Source organism: Carassius carassius, chromosome 20, assembly GCF_963082965.1.
Source record: "Carassius carassius chromosome 20, fCarCar2.1, whole genome shotgun sequence".
NCBI lineage: Eukaryota > Metazoa > Chordata > Actinopteri > Cypriniformes > Cyprinidae > Carassius > Carassius carassius.
This window is the reverse complement of record NC_081774.1, coordinates 7,857,359-7,881,085: the sequence shown is the minus strand read 5'-3', so window position 1 is coordinate 7,881,085 and position 23,727 is coordinate 7,857,359. Positions and strand designations below refer to the sequence as shown.

Genomic DNA, 23,727 nt, shown 5'->3' with positions numbered 1-23,727 from the left:
TGTGTATTGATCAGCACCTTTATTTTGCTATAATAAGGATCTTTGAGATTTGCCTTAAAGGAACAGTTCACCGGAAAATTAAAAATAGCTTTTTAATTTATCCACCCTCACGCCATCCAAGATGTAAATATGTTTGTTTCCGCATTACAGATTTGGAGAAATGTATCATGTCATTTGCTCACTAATGGATCCTCTGCAGTGAACGGGTGCTGCCAGAATGAATGCCAAACAACTGATAAAAACAGAAGTCCAAAAGTAATTCACAAATTTCCTTCCATCAATTAACCTCTTGTCATAAAAACTGTGTTTGTAAAAGAAAATTATAATTATAAATAATAATAATAAATCCATTAAGTCGTTTTAACTTTAAACAATTGCTTCTAGTCAAAATAAAGTCCATAATTCATAATAACGCCATTCCAATTAAGAAACAAATTCATATATCTTCATATATATATCAATATATCTTGAAATCTTGTGGGCTGGTAAATGTTTAGCCAATTTTCATTTTGGGGTAAATTCCTATAACACCATTTCATGTTTTTATAGCTGTAAAAAAAAAATGAAATCACCATTAACTCACATAAGCTACTAAACTTGTAAGACAGAAACGTGTCGTTACAAAATAAAGTTATTTTATTCAGGTACTCACATTCGGCGGACTGCGGCATCCCACAATGCTCTCGCGCGTCCCTTGTTTATGGTGACGTCACGGCGCCGTCTTTTCAGTCTCTCTGGGTGGCGGCAGACAGTCTGTCAGCGTCTAAAACACGACTCCGAAGAAAACAGTAAAAACACGGAACAATAACACAAACATGAATCTCCATTGCAGCTAAAGGTAAAAGCGATCTTTAATGTCACTTTGATTTGTTGGAAATAAATGCGGCGAGTAAATAATGGTCGTTGTTAGCACAATTAGCACCGCTGCTGCAAACGGGCCGATTTTTAGAAAACGTTACATACGGTTATAATGCAGACTTTATTATGCCATGTCGACAGCTTCAGTTTTTGCATGTTAATTTATATTTTGTTGTTGTTTTGTGTTGATTCTGCTTGGATATCTGATTAATTTGTAGGGACTTGTATCCGTTAAAGTAGATCATCTGTAAATTAGTGTTATTGTCTCCCATCTTCTTGTTTAAATAATCTGCTGGATAAACGTTTCCATTAAAAGCTCAGTGTGTATTTCATTGCATGTCAGTCATTTGATTTTGTTGCCTGTAAGACTCTTAGAACGTAACAGGCTCTCAATAAAGGCTCTCTCTGATATTTCCTGAAAAGGTTCTCATAGGCAGTTGGGCACCTGGGCACCAAAACGTCAGTGTTAAAACTGAAAAATGTGTGTGAATTATTAAATTTGTTTGGCTATTCTATACTATTTTGCTGGCTAGAAAATTGTAACTTGAGTGTATCTAAGAACTATGTTGAGTCATTGGGAAAGCTTTTGAAAAAAAAATGTAAATGTTAATATTTAAAGTGGTCATTTCAGAATCATCACTATTTAATGTTCTTTCATATCCATTGAATTACAATTTTCTGCTGTCTATAAAGCGCAAGTTTATTTATATAGTACTTTTAGAATGGAATTAAAATAATTATCATAAAAAAAATAAACACAACAATAAAAAGTAATTTAAAAATGGATTTAAAATTAATTAAAACAGTTAAGAATAAAAAATGATTATTCATAAAATACAGTGCAATCAGTTCGGATGTAGTAGCACAAAAGAAGATAATTCATAATTATGTGTAATTTAATTATTTTAATTCAATTTAATTAACTGTATAATAATAAAATGAAATTTCTTATTATTTACTCAAATTGAAATGGTAATTATATCATTTTGAATAAAAAAAACTCCATTATTTCAGAAAAATGCAAAATAGGAGTATTTTTGCGATCTTTGCATTTCGAAAAAGCATCTGTTAATATGGGGATTCAAAAGGGAATCAAGCCGTGAGTCGAGTTCCAGTTCTCTGACTATCAGTGTGCAGAGACTCCCAGGCACCCCTCTTATCCTGTCACTCACTCCTTCCTTCCTGAAGAAATGACCATGAGAAAGGCACTGCTGTGGAAAAAGTTTAACATGCTGCTTTGGTTTTAATATTCTTTTTTAGGATCCAGTGGGAAGACAGAGTGGCTGTGTGCATACTGAAAGGCTGTGCTGAGAGTTACCTAAGGAGTTGTACAAGTAAGACTCTCCTCATCTTGAAGATATTTTTTTTAGTTGTCAGGATTAAAGAGGCATTGAATAAAATTTCACTACACCATTTAAAAATCATTATTTCAAGGACTTGTAGACTATAATTACTCATGATGTCGTTGTGAACAGTGCCCTTGAACATTACACTGTAATGGTGAGTCCTACACCCTTAAAATGCTTGTTCCTTTCTGCCTCTGCTAAAGTGCTCCTCCACTGTCTTTGATGTCACTCCATAATGTGCATCTCTCTCTCTCCTCGGTTGCCAAGGAGACGGCCCCCTGTCTGAAACACTCACACACACACACACACACACTGTGGTTGTGGAAATATTTGTTGCAGGAGAGAGAGAGGCAGAGCACAGCTGCATTCTCTAAAAAATGTAATTAAGTCATCATCTTTGCGGTTTTGTTCTCTTATTGGTAATTGATTCTAGCCCACTGTTCTGTAGAACTTTGAAAATAAGCAGTTGATTCGTGGTGTTTCTTGGTTTAAATGTGTATTTGTAACACCTTTCCTTTCAGTGCAGTGAACCAAATGGGGCATTGCAGTACTTGCATCATCTTCCTGTTCCTGCTTCAGTTCTTACAGTCATCAGCTAAAGGTAAAGAATTGGCTACTTTTTTTCTTTTTCTTTTTTTTTTCTTTTTATTTACTTAATTAAATTTCATGTTACTATTGTATAGTTTAATTATTTTTAATTATAATTAATAATAATATTATTAATTATTATTTTGTGATGTGGGGAATCTTTTTAAAGAAATGATGACTTCAACAAGTGTAAATTAAATTGATCACAAGTAAACAACATTTTGAACTTTACATTAATCAGAGAGTCATTTTCAATCCGTTTTTTAATTTTAATAATATTACATTTTTTTTTTTTTCAAATCAGCATATTAGAATGATTTCTGAAGGACCATGTGACACTGAAAACCAGTAATGGCTGCTGATCATTCAGCTCTGCATAACAGGAATAAATTACATGTTTTACAATAAATAGTAAAAATACAAAATTACTATACTATTAAATATAAATTACTATTACTATAGTGGCATTAACTAATAAGGCACAGTCAAAATGTCCAGCCATAAGGCAGTTGGTTTGGTGTGCCTAGTCGTAGTTGTGCTTTTATCAGGTGTCAGTGTGCTCTCTCCTCACTCTCTGTTAGCGAGTCTCACAGAGGGGCATAAAACATGAATGCTAGGTTAATTGATCTGTGTCACTGATGCTCTCTGGCCTTTATTCTGTGTAGTCAATTTGTAAAGTCGACAGAGTTCAGTGTCACAGGAAATTAAGGCAGAGAGAAGGGAAGAAAACAGTCTCAGTTATCAGGCAGAGAGAGGCTTGTCTGTGAGGTCTGGCATTATGCTGCTCTTCCTTAATTAATTTCATTGTTCCCTGAGTTTTTACAGCTGGTGACAACTGACAAATGGATACAGACTGACTCCCTTTTTCCTTCATTTATGATTGAACTCCCCGGCTTTCTGTTTTCTGTCTTTTTCCAGATGTCTCCATTGACTGCATGTGTGTCGGCAGTGACTGTAATGAGCAGCAGTGCACCGGAGACCAGTGTTACACCTCCGTTATCATTAGCAACGATGTGACAACGTTCAAACGTGGCTGCCTTATCGGGCCAGAGAGCAAGCGCATGACCTGCTCCGCAACACCCTCGGCTAGTCATGTCGTAGAATGCTGCTCTCAACACATGTGCAATGCCAATGTCTCCAAAGAGACCCTTCTTCGACTACTGCTGACAAGTAAGTCAATTAATTCTTTATAAATTCAAGACGTTAAACAACAAAATACATTTTAGCAACCTGTTTAAATGTACTTAATTTCTTTATTATATAAAAATATATATAATTAAACTGTTATCCTAAAGTCATTGGGAAATCTTTGAGCCCAGTTATTATATATTGAATTAATTCTAGCAAAAACGTTTTTTGTTTTTTTTTTCTTCATTATATTATGTCATTGGGCCAGATTCAGGTGAATATATTTCGCTGTGTTTGTTTGCTCTGAAAATGTCCAGAAGGAGAAGCGGCTGTGCATTACCGTGTGGAGATTCTGGTTCTCTTTGTGTTGGGGCCGTTTGTGGTTCTGGGTTTGCTGTCTGTGCTGGCTTTGCTGGTGTGCCGTAGACTCCATCACGGGCGTCTGGAAAGACTGCATGAGTTTGACACTGAGCAGGGGGCCATTGACGGGCTTATTGCATCTAATGTCGGAGACAGCACACTCGCGGTATTTCATTTCTATAGTTTACAAAAACTGTTAATATTTTGCAAATATCAGATCTTGTATAGAAATGGTTACAGCTCTTTATTTGGGCAAAGTAAATAATTGTAACGGGAAATTGTAATTGAAATGTCTCTGATGCTCATTAGGGCTGCTCCTTTAAAACGGTAATATTGTGAAATATTATTACAATTACAAGAAGTGTTTTCTATTGTAATATATTTTAAAATTTTATTTATTACTTTGATGTCAAAGCTTGATTTTCTACAGCCATTACTCCAGTCTTTGTTGTCAAATGATCCTTCAGAAATCATTCTAATATGCTGATTTGGTGCTCAGTAAAATTTTTTTATTATCATCAATGTTGAAGACAATTGTATTGCTTAATATGTTTGTGAAAACCATGATAGTTAAATTTAGTGGTCGACCAATATATGGCCAAGGCCGAAATATCAGCCATATCTTTTTTTAAATATCGGCACCAGCCAACACGTTTTTCTGCTTGGCCGATGTGTTCGAGGCGGTAGTTTTACTTTGACGGCGCGCCGGTCTTTTATTTTGATGCCGCTGAGAGCAGCAGCACCTGAGCACACAGTGCTCACACTCTCTCTTGTTTGCAGTCGTCTTTAACAGTTCTGTCTAATACGGATAGAAGTCTGTCTAATAATCAGATCAGGAATTATTATATACAGTAAGTATTCTAACGATTGCTTTTATATTAGGCCTATTAGTAATAGGAAGTCAAACATATAATACTTTTTCGTTTGCCGTCTGCATTATATGCATTTATATTATTTAAACAAATCTTTGAATGACTAATGAACATTTAATTTCACAAACCTTGCACACTTAGTTGAATCCAGCTGTGAGATCTTGTGAAGTGTGCATTTTTATCGTGTTCTCTGTGATGGTCGGTCAACATGAATTGAATGCTTTAAACTTTAAACTCGTGATTTCAAATTATGCTGCTTTATGCATTTGCCCACTGTCATATTCATGTAATTTTCTCTGTGTGCTGTATGTAAAACGAGGGTTATCTTGGCTTTATTTGAGAAATATGATTCCCAATGCACACAAACTTCCCAGAATACTGAGTGCACTGTTGGTTACAGTGTTTACTTCCTTTTAAATTATATTTTTATTAAATATTTATTTATTTGTGAAAAATACTTTGTCATCTAAAGTATAAGTACGTTTCGTTTACACATTTATTTTTTTTATCCATTGTCAAATGATTTCACATTTTATAAATGATAAAAATTATATTGGCTTTATATTGGCTATTGCCCCCTGTTTCCCAATATAGCGGCATCGGCTGTCAAAAAACATATTGGTCGACCACTAGTTAAATTATGTTATTCTGTATTCAGTTATTAACAGTTAGATAAGGACTCATCAGTCTGGTGTTGTTTTCTAGGATCTGATGGATCACTCCTGCACATCAGGAAGTGGTTCAGGACTGCCCTTCCTGGTGCAGAGGACGGTTGCTCGGCAGATCAGCCTGGTAGAGTGTGTCGGTAAGTCAAATCACAGGTGCATAAAAGACTACTGAATCTGTGACACTACTATATATCTTTTAGATAACATATTACACAATTATGTGATCTCTGTCTAGTGCAGAGAATGATGTATGTGATATGATTTTTGTGTGCTCTTTGTTCTCAGGTAAGGGACGGTATGGGGAAGTGTGGAGAGGTCAGTGGCAAGGAGAGAATGTAGCAGTGAAGATCTTCTCTTCCAGAGATGAGAAGTCATGGTTTAGAGAGACGGAAATATACAACACTGTTCTACTACGTCATGAAAATATATTAGGTGAGGCGGACATCTGTTATCTCAAACAAAAGCATCTTCTCTTTAAGTAAAATAAATTCTGGAGCAAAAAACTAGCTTTGTGCATTGTGTAATGTTATTTTAAACTTTTCTTTGCAGGATTTATGGCTTCTGATATGACCTCCCGAAACTCTAGCACTCAGCTGTGGCTCATCACACACTACCATGAGAACGGCTCACTCTACGATTACCTGCAGCGTGTTGCTGTGGAGATGGCAGATGGACTGCACATGGCGGCAACAATAGCCAGCGGGCTGGTGCACCTGCACACGGAGATCTTTGGCACTGAGGGCAAACCGGCCATCGCTCACAGAGACCTGAAGAGCAAGAACATCCTGGTGAAGAAAGATCTGCAGTGCTGCATCGCTGACCTGGGTAATCTGACCGTTTTCTAGTAATTGCAGGATTACATCTCACAATTCTGACTATTGAATAAATATGTATATATATTTTTTTTTTTTTTTACATTTTTAAGAACTCTTGTTCTGTTTGTATCTCTCTCTAGGTCTGGCAGTAACACACACACAGTCTGACAATCAGCTGGATGTAGGAAATAATCCAAAAGTGGGAACTAAGCGCTACATGGCACCAGAGGTTCTAGATGAGACCATTCAGACTGACTGTTTTGATGCCTATAAGAGGGTGGACATCTGGGCCTTTGGGCTGGTGCTGTGGGAGATCGCTCGCAGAACCATCAGTAACGGTCAGCTTACTGGACTCTGTTCAGAAAGATTTAATTGTTCGCAGCGTTTAAGGACAATATAGATCAGACTGTTCTCCAAATTAACATTCAGTGGCTTACTGTTTTCATCCACTGTTATCCTATAGGAATTGTAGAAGAATACAAGCCGCCTTTCTACGACCTGGTGCCTAATGACCCCAGCTTTGACGACATGAGGAAAGTGGTTTGTGTGGAGCAACAAAGGCCGTTTATTCCCAACCGCTGGTTTTCAGATCCTGTAAGTACTGATGAGACACACTCTGTATCCCTGTAAACATGTTTACCTTGGAGTGGCTAAGTTAATAGTCCCCTCATATAGATTGCTGTATGAATGAGTTATGCATGGAATGGAATAAATTTTTTCCATTCCAGTTCTGTTGTCCCAAAATGAAATGTTTTTTTTTTATGGGTTTTTGGTTAAATGCTTGAAATGAGGTTTTATGTTGAACACAAGCTGAAGGTATTTTCATGGTTTATTCTTACGACTTAAAGTACATCTGTGTTACCCCACCCAATTTGCTAAGCTTTTACACAATCTTAAAAAGGTTGCTAATAATAAGTGGCTAAACCACAGAGGTCATCAGGGACATTAAACGTCAACAAACCAAATAAAACCTTGTCTACTCACTAGCCAGCTTTCACAGCCTTATTGTGTTTCCAGTCACAATCTTGCAAACCATGCTAGCTAAAACCTTACAACTGTTAGAATTTAAGTAAATACTAATAGAGTTGTTGAGGGCTGGTGGGGATGTTGAAGTGATGTGAGGGGGATGTAGTTTGTTTATAGCCTAACTTTAGCTTTTTACATCAGGCCATTTGTATTTAGGCTTTAGAATCCATAAAAGCTATTAATTTGTGAACAAAACGTGTCAAAACAATACACTTTTGTTGGTCACAGAGTTTATTTTCTGTAGTCATACAAAAGCCAATGGAAAAATCCTACTGGGTTATTGTTAATGGAACCAGGCTGATGCAGATTTCCAGATTGGCCTATAAAAATGCATTATACCTGCAGCACTCTATAGCAGACGGTCTTTAGACTAAAAAAAGGAACTAAATCTCTTATTTTCCATGTATAAATGTTAACCATTGTATTTGACAGATCCTCACAATGATCTGAAAACAAATGTCTGTGTGTTTTTGTGTGGTCACAGACCCTGTCTGCTCTGGTGAAGCTGATGAAAGAGTGCTGGTACCAGAACCCCTCGGCTAGACTCACTGCCCTGCGCATCAAAAAGACTTTGGATAAAATCCACAGCTCACTGGAGAAGGGCAAAACCGACTGCTGAGGAGAGAGAGCCGCAGAACTGCTTGACCGCTCATTATACAGACACTGTGTAACCAGACATCTGCCATCTGTCCCAACTCTAACATGCTGTTTATTTGTTTAGTTCTTCCTGTCCATTGGCCTGAAAACTTTTTATAGAGAATTACGCTCTCTTTTATGGATCATTTTTCCCACTGAAACCGGTGGGACTCCCATTTCCACTCCAGAAACAGTGTAAAGGAGAAAAATACGGACACGGTCTGACAGACCCTCCATCATGGAATTTTTTTTAGCACCATCACATTGTCTATTTAACCATTGGCGAACTTTTAAGACCTGTCCCTTTCAGAAAAACGAAGAGGACAGATACACACGCCAAAATGCAATCAGTACCCATTGTATGTGTATGTGTGCGCATGATTCTTAATACAACCAGAAGAACTTTATAGCTGTAATGTCACATGCTTTTAGAAATCAAATGTTTTTGAGCTTTTCAAAGATTCTTGTAGATAAATAGATCAAATGTAAGTCACCGTTTCTGAATTTGCTATAGTGGACTTAGTTATAAAGCTCTTTGGTTACAAAATGCCACTATGTACAGTAGAGAACTACAGACTAGTGTCTTTAATTAGGCCTGTTTAGTGATCAGAATACAGTGGTTAAAAAGATAGTTCACCCAAAAATGAAAAAACCTGTCATCACTCATGTCATTCCGAAACTTAATCACTGTGGAGCATAAAAAAAGATGTTTTAAAGAATGTTCACGCTGCTCTTTTTTTCATACAATGAGTGCATTTAGTGTTTAAAAAAAAAACATAGGAAACATGGTAAAATGGGTTATGGAATGACATGAGGATGATGACAAATGACAGAATTAATTTTTTGTGTGGGAACTTTCTTGATCCCAGTCTAGTCCAGCTCATAGCAGCCCAAGAGGGCTTCCTTTGACACAAGGCCTTTCTGACCTGTTGCCTCTATGCCTGCCTGACAAAAGCCATTGTAGCACATCGTAGTGCTTTTTTGTAGCTGTTTGTCTTTCTCTTTGCCCTCAATGGCATGCATACTTGATGTTTCTTCACTGACAATCAGCCGCTGTCCAGTAGGGCCTGAATTATTTGCTAATGCGATGTACAAAATCACATAAGTCGCATAGGGTACAAAACCCTACTTATGAGTGTTCAAGGTGACAGAGCTAGTCATAAACACTCTGGTTTTTTTTAATTTCATATTTGTTTAACCTTACGCTTTTTTGACACTTTTGTATCACATACGCCATAAACCATGAGAATGCTGATTTTTAAATTTGAAACGTTTTTGACTATTTAAAAGTGTGACGTCACTCTAATATAGGATTTATGAGGTTTAAAAAGGAAAACACTATTGTTATGTCCCAAGTCGAAATGGTTTGTGGTATGTTGCTTTTGGTTTGGGTTGAGTTGTGTGGCATTTTATTAAGAATCTGTTGATGCTTTCATGACACTATATGAGGCGGCTGCGTGCCGCTCAACACTGGTCACTTTTGCTCTCCCAAAAACGGACGAACGTTTACATATTTGTGTTCTACAGGGGAACTATGATAGGGATTAGACAACAGGAATTGATGCATTATGAACTGTGAATATGTTATAATGAAGAAACCATATGTATGATGTTACTGGAATTTAAATGCAAGACATTTATGAATAAAAAAAAAATGCTTTATTTGTTACAACAGCGGAATGGTTGTCACGTCCTTGTGCTTAACAAAAGGTTGCTTATGCTGTGATCATGCTTTCTTTTTAGCAGTAAATTTCAAGAATCGTGTTGTGGATTATCATGCATCTGTCTTGCGTTTTCCTGTACAGAGATGAGTTAAATGAAGCCTTATGAAAAGGTTCCCCATTGTCCGAGTCTGCTGGGAAATGACCTTATCTGTGGTGATGTTTACAGGTCTCCAGCCTCTCTCTGATAACCAGTGCTTTCATAGCTGGTAGTACACCAGCTGAAGTTAATGAGAACGTGAATGCCAACCGATCTGCAGACACAAGATCAGTTGTAGACCGCTTTAATAACTCTTTAAAAATTAGCTCTGAAATAAGCTTAGGTGTAGTTCCACTGCTTTCTTCCAGATGAAGTTTTCCTATAGAAAGGAACCACATTTGTTTTCCATTTAGCATGATGGACAGATCCTTTATGAATTCATTTGTATGTGATGGGGGAGAAAATCAGTTTTTATGCCATTAAAAAGGCTTCAGCCGTTGTTAACCAAACTATTACTTTATTGTCTCAATGGATTTAACAACGTTTGTTAGTGAGGAACATTAGGCAAAATCTGGTGTATTTACATGCTGAAAAATAAAATAAATCTCATGCTGGGCTTTTATTTGAAGAATTCAGTGCTGATGTAATTCTTGTCTCAACCTACATTTTTAGATGCTCTTCGTTTGATGTGGCTCAATAGCGTCAATGCACCATCAAACTAAATTGTAAGAATAATTTTGAATACCTTACTGTTTTCCTTTAAACAGGTAGTTCTTTCCCAGACACCACTGGTTAATTTATGACTTATGAGTGCTCAAAGAGGCTGCAATTCATTGTGGTTTTATTCAAAATCCACAAATTTAAAACATTAGCTTTAACCTAAATCACTATGGTGGTAAGCCTATAATAATGTATATTTTCATCATTTTTCCATGTGTGTTTGTCATATCCATAAATAAAGGAATACCGCTAAATATTAAGTGTGTATAATATGGGTAATTTAATTTACCAAAACAGTGTTCCTATGCAAGTTACTTGCAGTTTTATGCTTTAATAAAAATACATAGTATAGCTTAGTTTAAAGCATGACTTCTAAAACACAAGACTGAACAAATTAAATACTGAAGAGTTTGATCTACTACAGTCCAACTCAAAACAATGACAGTTTGACAATAACACTTTGGCAATATATAAACAGCCTTATCTTTCATAGAAATCATGAACACCAAGAAACTATTAGTGTATATTGTCTGGCAGTGTTTTGTAAGGGTTGAGAATGCCCTTAGGATCCAGCATGGCTTTAATGCTGCCCATGAGGGCGACAGCCTCTGAGGGTTTACTGTAGTAAATGTAGTTTCTCTTCTTCAGACCGAGTCCATGCTCTGCACTGATGCTGCCTTTCCATTTGGATGTCCACTCGTACACATACGGCTCAATGGCAGCCAGTAGAGCGGGGTCTTTAGAGGGAGAAGTGATGTTCAGATGAAGATTTCCATCACCTGAAACAAAACAAAAACATTTTGGGCAAGGTTTGAGAGGGTCTTAACCTACTGTGTAAGAGTTTGTGCACATAAGTACACTGCTGTTCAGAAGTTAAGTGTTGGTAAAATTTTTGAATGATTTTGAAAGTTGTCTTAAAACAGTAGACTTCACACACTTTGAAAATAGTGACTGGATGGATTGAAGCAAAAATATCTGAATCGGTGCAGAATTTCATTCATTACATTTCTGAGACACCTGTCAACTCTTGACTGCCCAAAATCTGAAGACTGGCTTTACCTTTCAGTAACTAACATCAACTCACCCAGACTTTAAACCGGGGCAAAAGTTGTGTGGTGTATTCCAGCGATTATTGTAAGACAAAAGGGTAGCCATACCAACATGTCCATAGCCCACAACATTCTTGGCCCGGTCTCCAAGGTGCCCCCTCATGTCTTGGACTAAATCGTAGATCTTTTCCACTGGGAGGGAAATGTCATATTTGTAGGTGTAGCCTTCATGTGTCAAAGCTTCTGTGACTCTCTCCCTCAAAGACCACAATGCCTGTGAATGACACAAAACTTTCAGTATAAGACAGAACAAATGTCACATTCAAATTTTTTTTATTTTATTTTTTTGCTGATCAACAGAATAGAACAGAAAACAGAAGAGTGCCTTAATTTTTGTCGCCTCTGTTGCAACTGTCCCATCAGTTACTAGAGATGATGTCATGACTTCTTCAAGGAATTTGTGTAGTTTTTCTTCATCGTGGGCTGCATTGGATCCAGCGGTCTCGATGACAATGTAAAAGGGACTTTCTGCAACACATATCATTCCAATAAGTCCAATAAAAAAAGAAAAGAAAACACAAATGAGTGTTATCCAACGTTTTTAAAACATCTACCTACCCAAAGTTGGCATGAAATGAAAATTCACACCATATATATTTTCTTAATGCATTTTATTAATCTTGACTTCAGTCTTCTGGTCAATTGATAAACTTCTCTCTGGTGATATATGCTGCACTTCTCCAATCATAAACCTTGCAACTTTCTTACAATTGACCTTAAAGCTCACATTCAAATCTGCTTCTATCTAATGAATAACCGCAGAACAGAACCATGTCCCCAATTCTATTTTTTCCGATAGTCCACCTCACTTGGATGTATGTCACAAAGAAAAAAATCTGTTACTACTTCCATCTCCACTTGAAGAACACAGAAACCCAAGGTTGTCTTTGAAACAGTAAAGACACTAGTGTTTACCTGTGATGGGGTTGGTGAGTTTCAGATGCTTCTCCAGAAGGCTCATACAGGAGGCATCTAAAAACTCAAAAGCAGACAGGATTTCTCCCAGCATCCCTCTACAACACTGAAATGTTTCCAGCAGTTGCTGGAAGCTGGAGCACCCTGCAGGACACATGAGGAGCTGCAATAAGTGGATGTAGCCACCCATTTTACATAAAAAGAGACCTGAGAGTTCACAGAAACGATTACTATATTAGCATCCACACCAAAAGATAATAACCTTCTGTTTATTACATATAAGTACACACTGCAGTTATGTTGTCCGCTGCTTTAAATGCTCAAGCTCTTTAAAGTCTTGTGGATTCTGAGTAGTTGTCAATATTTTAATCATTCATAATCTGGAAAAAGAACCATTCTGCAACAACAGAATTCTTTTGTGTCGTTATCACTATAACTATGGTCTAGAGTTCCCTATTCTCATAGAATTAAGAATGATTACTAAAACTTTATAATTATATTTATCAATTTGATGTGAATAGCCCGCAATACATTAACAAGTTTAAAAAGTGCTTTATATCTGATGTGTCATTTACCTAAAAAAGCAACATTGACAGCTTTAGGCTTGCGGGGGCACAGGATGGAAACTGCTGTAATGACTCCTAATGTCCCTTCTGAGCCAATGAAAAGCTGCTTGAGGTCATAACCAGTGTTGTCCTTGCGAAGTGTGGCCAAGCAGTTCAAAATCCGCCCATCTGCCAAAACCTACACATGTGAGACATACAAGAATACAACTTAAAGCTATTTAGATCCTTTTCATCATATAAAAAGAGGCAGATTTCTGAATGTATTATTATCAAACTGTATCTGGAATAATCACATGTGCAAGAAATAAATACTAATTTGACACCTTCATTGTCTATGTTGAGTCAGTTTTACGTGTTTTTTTTAATGGAACATCGTCTATCAGAATGTCTGGGGTGTTCATTTCTGTTAAAGAGGAAAACCTCACCACTTCCAGGCCCAGAACTGTCCCTCGAAGCGACCCGTAGCGCAGCAGTCTGAGACCACCTGCATTAGTGGACACATTCCCTCCGATATGACAGCTTCCCTTCGCCCCTAGATCTAGCGGCATGATGAAGTCCTTTTCCTCTAGATAGTTCGACAGGTTCTCCAACACACAGCCTGCCTGACAAGTGAGGATACCTGGAAGCCAAACCAGTATCCTTTTAAGAAGTGTATTAAGGTATAATGATTTTGACTGTTTTTTTTATATTTAAATTTGTCACTGATGATAGATGCTTCATGAAAACATGGCAAACACACCCGAGATGTTGTCGAATGTGAGGACTTGGTTCATTAAAGAAGTGGAAATGATGATCTCATCAAAAACAGGGACGCTTCCTCCCACCAGACCGGTGTTTCCTCCCTGCGGACACACTGCCAGACTCCGCTCATTACAGTACCTGTGAAAAACATGGAAAATTTAATAGCACATTTTCTGTAACCAGCTGTAAAACTCAATGTGATCGTGGAAAACTGACCTAAGAATCTGAGAGACCTCTTTTGTCGTTTTGGGCCTCAATAGTACTTCACTATTACCTTCGAGAAAAAAACACCCATTAATTCAAATATTGCTATAAATCCCTAAACACCTAAATCCTAAATCAAATATTTAGATTGTATTTAGAATCTGCTGAATCTTTAAATTATTTTCATCTTATATGTTTGCATCACATTATGCCACATATAACATTACCATTTCAAATTTTTTTGTTTAAAAAAAAAGAAATAATGATTTTATTCTGCAAGGACACATTGAATTGATCAAAAGCGACAGTACAGACATTTAGAATTTTACAAAAGACTTATTTTTTTTTTACAAATATTGTTCTTTTGAACTTCCTATTTATCAAAGAACCACGAGAAAAAAAATCCGCAAAAATATGAAGCAGCACAACTGTTTTCAATATTGATAATAAGAAGTTTTTTTATTTTCTTGAGCACAAAATCAGCATTATAAAATGATTAAATCTAATGAAAATATTAAAAGTGAAGGATCTTGTGAAACTGAAGACTGGAGTAAAGATGATGAAAATTCAGCTTTACCATATGTAACAAATATGTAACAAACTTACTGTTTTAACCAGTTAACTGTCACTCACATTTTTGAACATAGACCTGAAAGTGCATGATCCAAACCTAAATTTTTATAATTCATGACTGAAAACATTTTGTAACATGATTTTGATGTACCAGTTTCATGGTAATGCACTGTTTGAATTTAAAATGGGTTTCAAAGGATGAATTTTGAGATTTTAAGTTTTCAAGTGATATATAATTTCTGATGATTTCTAAAGTTTTATTTTTTTTTGACAAAAGTCAGAACTCCTGTTTTTATGTAGTTTTTTGAGGTGCACTCTTGCCATAAATTAATCTATTACTTTTCTACATCATTTTTAACAAAAAAGATTGGTAAAATATCTATTTAGGAGTCATAGACCTTTTCAACAATATATAGTTTGTCATGATTAGATTAGGATTTAATTGTAATATAGTGAAGTAAACGTAGGAGGCCCACCGAGTGGCCGGGTGACAGTTAACAGGTTAAAATATTCCTGACACCAAACTTTAAAACTGAAAATGTGACAAAAGCTCAATTATAGATAAAACATGAAACTTTTCATAAAACTTGAAAACTACTCTTTAGAAAATGTAAATTGAGTCCACCTTCCACTGTCTTAAGCCAGTCTACATTGCTGGACTTCAGCAGGTCTGGATCAGTGATGGTTCTTCCAGGCAGCAGTGTTCTAAAGAAGGCAAGGTCTTCCTGTGTGACCCTGGAGAAGGGTAAACGTGGTGGGGCAGCACCCGGGTTGCCTGGACTGGCTCCCAACCCTCTGCTGTGCACACAGCGATGCTTAATCAGCTGGCTGGAGCGCACTATCAGAGCTCTGTCAACTGCAGTGAGATCAGTGCTGTACTGCGAGCACAGACACCAAATATATGTGGACTTCAGAGGAAGTCTTGCAAACCTCTGAAGGATCCCCATTTCTATAGTGGAGAGAAGATGACACTGATTACTTTCATTTCAAATTGCAAAATAGTACTTAAGTTTACCACTCATATAATTATATGTACATTAACTTCAGTCTTATCACATAGGAATAAATGGCTGATACAGTGCGCCAGCAAATCTATTACAGTCACCACAGTACACAGTAATTTTATTTCTAGAACAAAATATATTATCTTGAATCTGGTTATGGTAATCCGTTTAACATTACATGTTGCAGTGTATTCCATAATGGTGTATCAGAATATAAACCTATTACATAATGTATATCAGAATATAAACATGATATTATATATTATATTGTGACATATTATTATTGTATTATATAGATTGTTATGTTTATTTAACGTAACACTGACTGTCAGTGAACAGTTTGGTAAACTAGGCTCATAACGACAAATACTATTGACCCAAGTAACTACAAAATGCAATTTAAATAAAAAGCAAATTAAAAACATTTCCCGTGGTTTCCGTCTGTATTTGTTACATTAAAGGGTTAACAGCTTTAATACACCTGACATAAACATGTTGGAGCTTTGACCCGAAGTTCATTAACATTCGTTAAATTTATTCAAAATCCTGCTTCAAAACATATCAGGTACGATACCTACTTTATCAGGTGTAGACAGTTTCAGCTGGTTTCACATTATATAACAAAGGCACTTAATCTTCTACCATTTTTCTTACAACACTGACTGTTTAAATGTTACGATCAACTTCCTCCTGATCTTTTGAGTTTTCCAACAGTATTACAAACTGAAACAGCGCCATCTACTGGCGAGGAGTCTAATGACGCTAATTTATCCAGAGGGTAAGCGTTTGGTTCCTGTATAATTATTGTATGTTTTATATTTCTACCACACAGATTATAAAAACAATAGCGTTGTCTACGTTTGTACGTTTTAACTGACATTGTGTGGCCCTGGCTGTGAAAACCCAGCTAAAGTCATTTACAGTTTTCTATATACAATCATCCTTCATATGGTAAAGAACATTGTTTAAAAAAATGTAACATTGATATCTTTATTAGAGGAGTAAGACCATGTCAAAGATTGAATTAATAGTGAAATTAATGGTTGAAATCAAACTTTGATGTTTGTTATCTAAGATTTTGAGACTTTATTCTGGATTTCACAGAGAGGGTTACATATTTTTTAATCTTTATTTTCTGAAAGAAAAAAAACAGAGTCAGGCATTGCTTATTTTATTGATAATTTATACAGTATTATAAATCTGACGTAGGTTTTTATAATATGTCTTGTCTTACAAGGTCATTATGAACAATTTTCAAACCCTTATGTAGCAATCTCATGTTGATGCTGCAAAAGCACATCATTTGGATATCTAAAGCAAAATGTTTCCTTATACATTCATGTATGAATTTCCACCTTTTTTCATGACATTACCAGCAGTTCTAATCTCAGCTGAATCAACACAAAGACTATCATTATTTTCAGAAGTTGAATATCTACTGATGCTACAAATTAGTTTAGAACATGACTTGTGCTCTGAAATGGGTCTGTTTGGTGGTGTTATTGCTCATGCCCATCTTTAGCATCCACTTGGACTTCATCCTTCGCACATACTGCATGTCCTTCTGCTGCTGGCTCACAAAGCCTTTACCTGCAAGAGAAGACATGGGTAAAACAGTCAATGGTGCAGAAATACAGTTAACTGTCACTAGACAAAGATAACTCTTGACAGATCTAACTTACCAAAGTCTCCTGCCCATCCAAGTGCTTTGTACTGTTTAAGAACTCGACCAACAGCCTTCTGGTTATAAGCTGGAACCAATGCCCTCTGAACACCAAACCTCTGCTTATAGTACCTCATCAGGGAGCGATGGCCAATCTTTGCACCTGTAATAAACAGCAAAAACAAAGTTTGGTTTTACATGCATTTTAATTTTGAATAAATGCTCAATTCAGGAGAAATTGACTTTCAAGAGTAAAAGCCTGAAGCCTGATGGAATCAGTTAGGTGTAATTATTCTTCAAAAGGAAATATTTCCTGGCATGCTTAATATTTCATCTAAACATCAAGCCAATGTCATAATTAAATGTCATCATAGCATAATGCTTGTACAGAAATGTGTTGTAAATATAGCTGTTCATCAGTACCTGAGGGCAAAGTGAGCTCCAGCGTCTCATCATCAAACGCTACAGTCTTTTCATCAGGCAGTTCACCATCCTTCATCTCCACATCATCTCCATCTTTAGCATCAGGATAACTGCTCCTGTATGTTTAGAAGGACAATGATTATTATTGCGCATATTTAAAATAAAAATTATAAGCCAAGAACCTCAGTGCATTACTGATTAATTTAATAATGTAGGTAAATGTTCATTTATTTTTACCTTTTTTAAGTCATAGAAGTTTGTTCAAATGATTACCTAGTGTTAATAGAACTTTGTGAGCATTGCTCGAGTCATTATTTAATTACAAATCATAGGATATAAAATGACAATTAAAAAAAACACCAGGTTCAGCAAATGTCTGTGTACCTGAAGTCATAGAAGTCTGCGAACTCAAGAGCGGCGTCTCCGTCTGTGAATAGTTTGCAGTGACTCTTGTCGGTCATGTGTGCCTGAACTGCTTCTGTAGTGTAGAATGACTTCCCTTTTTCATTACACCATAAGCACACCTTACCAACACCAACCTTCTCTCCTACAGAGACATACACAGACAAACACACTGATTGAAGCTAATTCATAACTAATACTTTGAAAGACAACTTCAGTTCTCTCTCTGGCTTACCTAGGTATGATATAAATCCTCTCAGGTCCACCAGATACTCAATATCAGGGAGGAAGAAGCTGTGTGTTTTGGTCATGTGCGCCATGTTTCGGGCGAGTGAGCGTGAATGATGTCCACAGAACAGACAGTCTGTCACTGGGATGACCCCGGGGGCCGCAGCTGCCCCAGATGTGGAGTCCTCCTCCATCTCCTCCTCTTCATCATCATCATCATCATCATCATCATCCATATCCTCATCAACATCCTCCCATTCTTCAAAGAAAAAACAAGATTCTTAATTAGCAGTTTCTAAGCAAATCATTCAATTCAGAATTATTTACATGGAATTTTTTACAACACAGATTGTTTCACAGCAACTTCGTATTATTAAACATGACAACTACAGTGTACATGTTGTAAAATTCATCAATTATGAAACTAATTTACTTTCAGCTGTAAAGCAGCTCGACAGAAGATAATAGTTAAATTCAGTTCAATGCTGATTCAATACCTGTCAAAGATGATAAGTTCATTTAAGACTACAAAAGACAATTGTAAATATCCAGCTCAATTCAGTTCAAATTTTGTTCTCATTTAAATCAAATGTTACTAAATACATATTAATTGTCTTTTAAATGGAGCAAGCCACAAGCGACAGCTGCAAGGCAACAGTGATTTATTGTATTTTATTTTTATTTTTTATAAGAAAAAGATCTTTGGTTATGATTTATATTGTACTTTTAATTATTTTTAATCTTAATTTTACTAATTACCTAGCACCTTACTTAAATACTTTTTTTGTTACTGTTATTTCTTACTTTTACTATGATGTTGCATTGGCAATATTGAATGTAAACACAATCATGCCAAAACCGTCATTTTAAATTCAAGAAATGAAATGAAAATTGTATTTTATTGTAGATCATTCTTACCCTCCTCTTCTTCTTCTTCACCCTCCTCTGCAGTGATCTTCTTGGCCTGCTGCTCGAACCACTGCAGTCGAGGCGGTTTGTCCGGCCGCGTTCTGACCCGTTTCTCTGAGGGTGTGGCTTTAGAGGGGGTGTGTCTCTGCTGCTCCCTGAGGGCTTTCTGGAGCGCTTCGTTCTGTGTGTCTTTATCTAGCCCCGCCCCTTTCTCTAAATTCTTCTCATTCATTCTCTGGACTGTCTCCTGGGCGGCAGCCAAGGCTTTCCTCTCAGCGGCCAGGTGCTTACTGGATTGGATGTGATTGTTGTAAGCATTGTCAGTGGAGAACTTTTTGTTGCAGGTGGCGCAGTAGGCCGAGCTGTGTCCGCCGCTCTGACTCTGCTGCTCGGCCGCTGCCCGCTGTGCCAGCACTCGCTCCTCGAAGTTTTCTGCAGTGACCGGAGGCATGTCTGCAACCTTTCTCTTCAGATTATAGCGGTGCCAGTCTGTTCTGTAATGTGCCCGCTGGACCTCCCCATCAGAGAACTGCACACGGCAGCTGATGCATGTGTACGACATGACTGCAGAAAAATATACAGTGATTATCAATCAAATTATTTCAGGGTATTTTTTAATTTGGGTTACATGTGTGATTCTGACAGTCTAAGCTGCACAAAGACCAAAAATAGTGCAAATATTAGAGAAAAAAATGATATCGAATAATTGGGGGCAAATCCTATATGACCCTGAACCACAAAACCATTCTTGTGTCACAAGGGTATATTTGTAGCAATAGCCAACAATACACTGTATGGGTCAAACTTATTGATTATTCTTTTATGCCAAAATCATTAGGAAATTAAGTAAAGATCATGTTCCATGAAGATACTTTGTAAATTTCCTACTGTAAATATATAAAAACGTAATCTTTGATTAGTAATACACACTGCTAAGAACTTCATTTGGACAACTTTAAAGGTGATTTTCTCAATATATATATTTTTTTAATATTCCAGATTTTATTTTCAAATAGCTGTATCTCAGACAAATACTGTCCTATCCTAACAAACCGTACATCAATGGAAAGCTTATTTTATAATTCAGATTCCAAAAATGTACCCCTACGACTGGTTTTGTGATCCAGGGTCATATTTGACCTATGTTGTAGAGACAACAGATGGCTGTATGACCACACACATACAAGGATGTGAGAATAAAAAACGTTTTTTGTAATTACTTATTTCTGTATTGGATAATTATTAAGACATTAAGCATACTGTTGTGAAAGTTTAGGGTTTGTTTGTGTAATTTTATATTAATTAGCAAAAAAATGTTGCTCTGTAAAATTCACACTAGTTCATATGTTTGTCTGCACTATTGTGTGTTTGAGTGGGATTGTCCATGTCTGATGTGAAGTTATTTTGGTAACGTAACGTTACATGGAAACGTCATGGAAAAATACATCGAAATACTGTTTGTCCAAAATTATGTAATTAATAAACAGTGAAATAACAGCACAGAAAAACCTTATAGTTTAACTAAAATCTACAGCAAAAATAAAAGATAAAATGCATACACACTTATTGTAATTCAACACATTATTAAACTATGCGCTTGTCACAACTATAGCAAACCTCTTACACAGAAAACAAAGATTTGTATAATTGTACAGTTTGACTAGATATCTGTATTTACTGTTTGTTAACGTTACTGATGTCTGTTACACCGCATGTAACCAACAACACTATTAAATGACGTTAACATTTGCGTAACGTTATACCCACAACAAGAGTAATATGTGGTAAATCTGTCGAGAATTAATTCACTATTAATATATGTTCTTATATGAGAAAGTATAATCTTACTTGGTTTATTCACAGCCTCACAGCACTGACAACACGAGGATAGTGAACTTACCTTTGACCCCGAACAGAAGTACGCTCGCGCACACTGCGCCTCCCCGCGGTATGGAGGATAAACCACGTCTTCTGGGTAACACCATATTTGGTGTAAATGTCAAAACTCTTTGATTAGACATTATGGTTTTCTGCTTCGGTAAAAAATGAGATATCAGGGAAAAAGTTAAGTTACTTAGAATAAATCACTCGAAACTGACCTAATTTGTACTTCATAAAAAAAAAATAGTAGGCTATGTTTTCACTATGTAGGCTATGTTTTTAATGAGATGCTTAATTTCTTTCTTTTTTTATTTATCTATTTAAATTATATTCTGTGTTTTACTCTGCAACTCGGAAATGCTTCACAAATCTACTTACTTACCAATTGATGTACAAATATACAAAATCCTAACCTTCTGTGACAGTAAACCACTTAAGTGCAGGTTTAAGTTTGGATGTAGTAGGCTAATTTAATATTGACCAAAGAAAAACCCTGTATTTGTTGACCACTATTCTGAATATCAGAGGGAATATTTAAAATTGTGTCCTTTAAAATTGGCAAAGCCCTCTTGGTAATAAATTAGACTTCAGCCTTAACCAGATATAATTACATTTGAGAAAAAATAAAAAATAAAAACCTTGAAAATTTCAGTCACTAATGTCACTGTTGCCTGTGAATGAGCCAATGCCACCAAAGATATGCAATAAAAATATTAAAGACATGGTCCATAATATCAATATCCTGTAGGCCTATTAATTAATGTGGGTGAGCCATATGAATAAAAAATCTAAACAAACAAACTGTTTGAAATAATGTTCTTTTTAGTTAACAGTGCGAAGTGTCACAGCCTCTTTCAAACAGCATGTCTGCTTCCTGAAGGCTGAAGCTTTTATTCTCCCCTAAATTACAAAAGGTCATTTATGAACATTCCTGTAAAATGGCTGTGAAGAAATATTGTGCCCTTGTGTAGTCCACTTTAAACATGATGCTCATGGACATCTGAGGGATGAATTCAAAGCGCTTTTTAATAATTAATTGTGAGCCACTGCAGTGTGTTTACAGTATACACCTGACACTGGCAAATCTTCATGAAGGGAACATTTCAATCAGCACTTTCTTTTTCATCACAAGAGTAATGTATAATCTGGCAGTTGGAATATTTCTATACCTCAGGGACATCACAACCTTGGAGAATTGATAGCATTAATGCTGTTTGTATGAGTTCTTGCTGGAACCCCTCAATTGAAATTAATTGCAGCCCAAGGGTCACTGTTTCACTGCATTAATTAATATTCACACTCTTCCCTAGGAGAACAGCAGTGGCAATTTATAATAGCCGTACCCTGCTCTCCAGCCACACGAGAGGGGCACTTCCTGCCAGAGAGATTGATGTTGGTGCCGTATACTGAGTTCTCAGGGGACAAGAGAGAGGATGAAACTAGAAACCTCTGACAGAGGAGACCTCACCAGCACAGCCGGTTAAATATCCTCAGAACATGCACACCATCACAATGTTTGCCATAAACGCACAAGGATCCTGGTCAAAAGCTTTGAATAGGATTTATGATTGAATTATGATTTCTAAAAACAAGCTTCTTTTACTTCTTTACTGCATTTATTTGATCAAAAGGTAATATTGAAATGTTTGTTTTTTTTTGTATAATTTAAAATAGCTTTTTGAAATTTATTTGAAAATGTATTCATGTGATGCAAAGCTGATTTGCTGCTCAAGAAACATTTATTTTTATTATGTTGAAAAATGGCTTTGCGGTGTAATTATTTTTGTAGAAATCATGAATAGGAGCGAAAGGGCATTTATTTGAATGACATTTTAACAATGTTTAAATTTGTAACAATGTTAAAGTCTGAATGAATGAATGAATTCGCAGATATTTTCAGTAATAAAATGCTAACTTGAACCGGAAAAAAACAACAACAACAAAAAATATTTTAGTTTAAAATGGTTATAATCAGTGTAAGTTGAGCATGTACATACCTGTTAGTTGACTGAGAAAAAAAATAAAATGTCCCATTAACTGGAGATGTACAGAACTGTTCAAAAGTTTGGGGTATTTTTATTTATTTGTTTTTCAACAAGGATGCATTAAATTGATCAAAACTGACAGCAAAGTTTTATTTTATCAAATAAACATTTTTTGGAAATGACTATTCTTATAATGATCATGACAAAAATCTTCCACAAAAATATTAAGCAGCACAACTGTTTTCAACATTGATAACAATATGAACTTGAGCAATAAATAAATAAATCAGAATATTGAAATGATTTCTGAAGGATCATGTGACACTGAATACTGCAGAAATGTTGCTGACAACTTTGCCATCATAAGGATAAATTCCTTTTTAGAATACATTAGATTATATAGCTA

The 23,727-nt window shown here is 36.1% G+C and overlaps 3 protein-coding genes across 3 annotated transcripts; 1 reads left to right on the top strand and 2 right to left on the bottom strand.

The window, feature by feature from the left end:
- Positions 1–720: 720 nt before the first annotated feature.
- LOC132096225 (activin receptor type-1-like) lies at positions 721–10,629 on the top strand. Its single transcript, XM_059501465.1, has 11 exons — positions 721–838; positions 2,119–2,192; positions 2,726–2,805; positions 3,711–3,962; positions 4,238–4,446; positions 5,858–5,957; positions 6,106–6,252; positions 6,370–6,645; positions 6,776–6,973; positions 7,099–7,229; positions 8,146–10,629. Exons 3-11 carry the CDS (start codon positions 2,739–2,741, stop codon positions 8,278–8,280), a joined length of 1,515 nt encoding a protein of 504 aa, XP_059357448.1. The 5' UTR covers positions 721–838; positions 2,119–2,192; positions 2,726–2,738; the 3' UTR covers positions 8,281–10,629.
- A 349-nt stretch (positions 10,630–10,978) lies between these two features.
- d2hgdh (D-2-hydroxyglutarate dehydrogenase) lies at positions 10,979–15,795 on the bottom strand. The gene is made up of 9 exons (XM_059501464.1): positions 15,452–15,795; positions 14,266–14,323; positions 14,048–14,187; positions 13,734–13,927; positions 13,318–13,486; positions 12,743–12,886; positions 12,153–12,295; positions 11,876–12,041; positions 10,979–11,497 (listed from the first exon to the last, which is right to left on the bottom strand). The coding sequence occupies exons 1-9, from the start codon at positions 15,771–15,773 to the stop codon at positions 11,235–11,237; spliced, it is 1,599 nt and encodes a 532-aa protein (XP_059357447.1). The 5' UTR covers positions 15,774–15,795; the 3' UTR covers positions 10,979–11,234.
- A 1,190-nt stretch (positions 15,796–16,985) lies between these two features.
- Positions 16,986–21,399, bottom strand: LOC132096223 (cytoplasmic 60S subunit biogenesis factor ZNF622-like). Its single transcript, XM_059501463.1, has 7 exons — positions 21,304–21,399; positions 19,465–20,019; positions 18,554–18,805; positions 18,301–18,463; positions 17,917–18,032; positions 17,513–17,656; positions 16,986–17,420 (listed from the first exon to the last, which is right to left on the bottom strand). The coding sequence occupies exons 2-7, from the start codon at positions 20,015–20,017 to the stop codon at positions 17,287–17,289; spliced, it is 1,362 nt and encodes a 453-aa protein (XP_059357446.1). The 5' UTR covers positions 20,018–20,019; positions 21,304–21,399; the 3' UTR covers positions 16,986–17,286.
- Between the last annotated feature and the right edge of the window lie 2,328 nt (positions 21,400–23,727).

Excerpts from the sequence above, each read along its gene's own strand:
- LOC132096225 (XM_059501465.1), top strand. The coding sequence starts at position 2,739 with ATGGGGCATTGCAGTACTTGCATCATCTTCCTGTTCCTGCTTCAGTTC. Across the intron at positions 2,806-3,710 it reads CTTACAGTCATCAGCTAAAG|ATGTCTCCATTGACTGCATG; the intron begins GTAAAGAATTGG and ends GTCTTTTTCCAG. Across the intron at positions 7,230-8,145 it reads ACCGCTGGTTTTCAGATCCT|ACCCTGTCTGCTCTGGTGAA; the intron begins GTAAGTACTGAT and ends GTGTGGTCACAG.
- d2hgdh (XM_059501464.1), bottom strand. The coding sequence starts at position 15,773 with ATGGGGATCCTTCAGAGGTTTGCAAGACTTCCTCTGAAGTCCACATAT. Across the intron at positions 12,296-12,742 it reads ACTCACCAACCCCATCACAG|AAAGTCCCTTTTACATTGTC; the intron begins GTAAACACTAGT and ends TATGTGTTGCAG. Across the intron at positions 12,042-12,152 it reads CAGAGGCGACAAAAATTAAG|GCATTGTGGTCTTTGAGGGA; the intron begins GCACTCTTCTGT and ends TGTCATTCACAG.
- LOC132096223 (XM_059501463.1), bottom strand. The coding sequence starts at position 20,017 with ATGTCGTACACATGCATCAGCTGCCGTGTGCAGTTCTCTGATGGGGAG. Across the intron at positions 18,464-18,553 it reads AGGATTTATATCATACCTAG|GAGAGAAGGTTGGTGTTGGT; the intron begins GTAAGCCAGAGA and ends ATGTCTCTGTAG. Across the intron at positions 17,421-17,512 it reads TGGATGGGCAGGAGACTTTG|GTAAAGGCTTTGTGAGCCAG; the intron begins GTAAGTTAGATC and ends CTTCTCTTGCAG.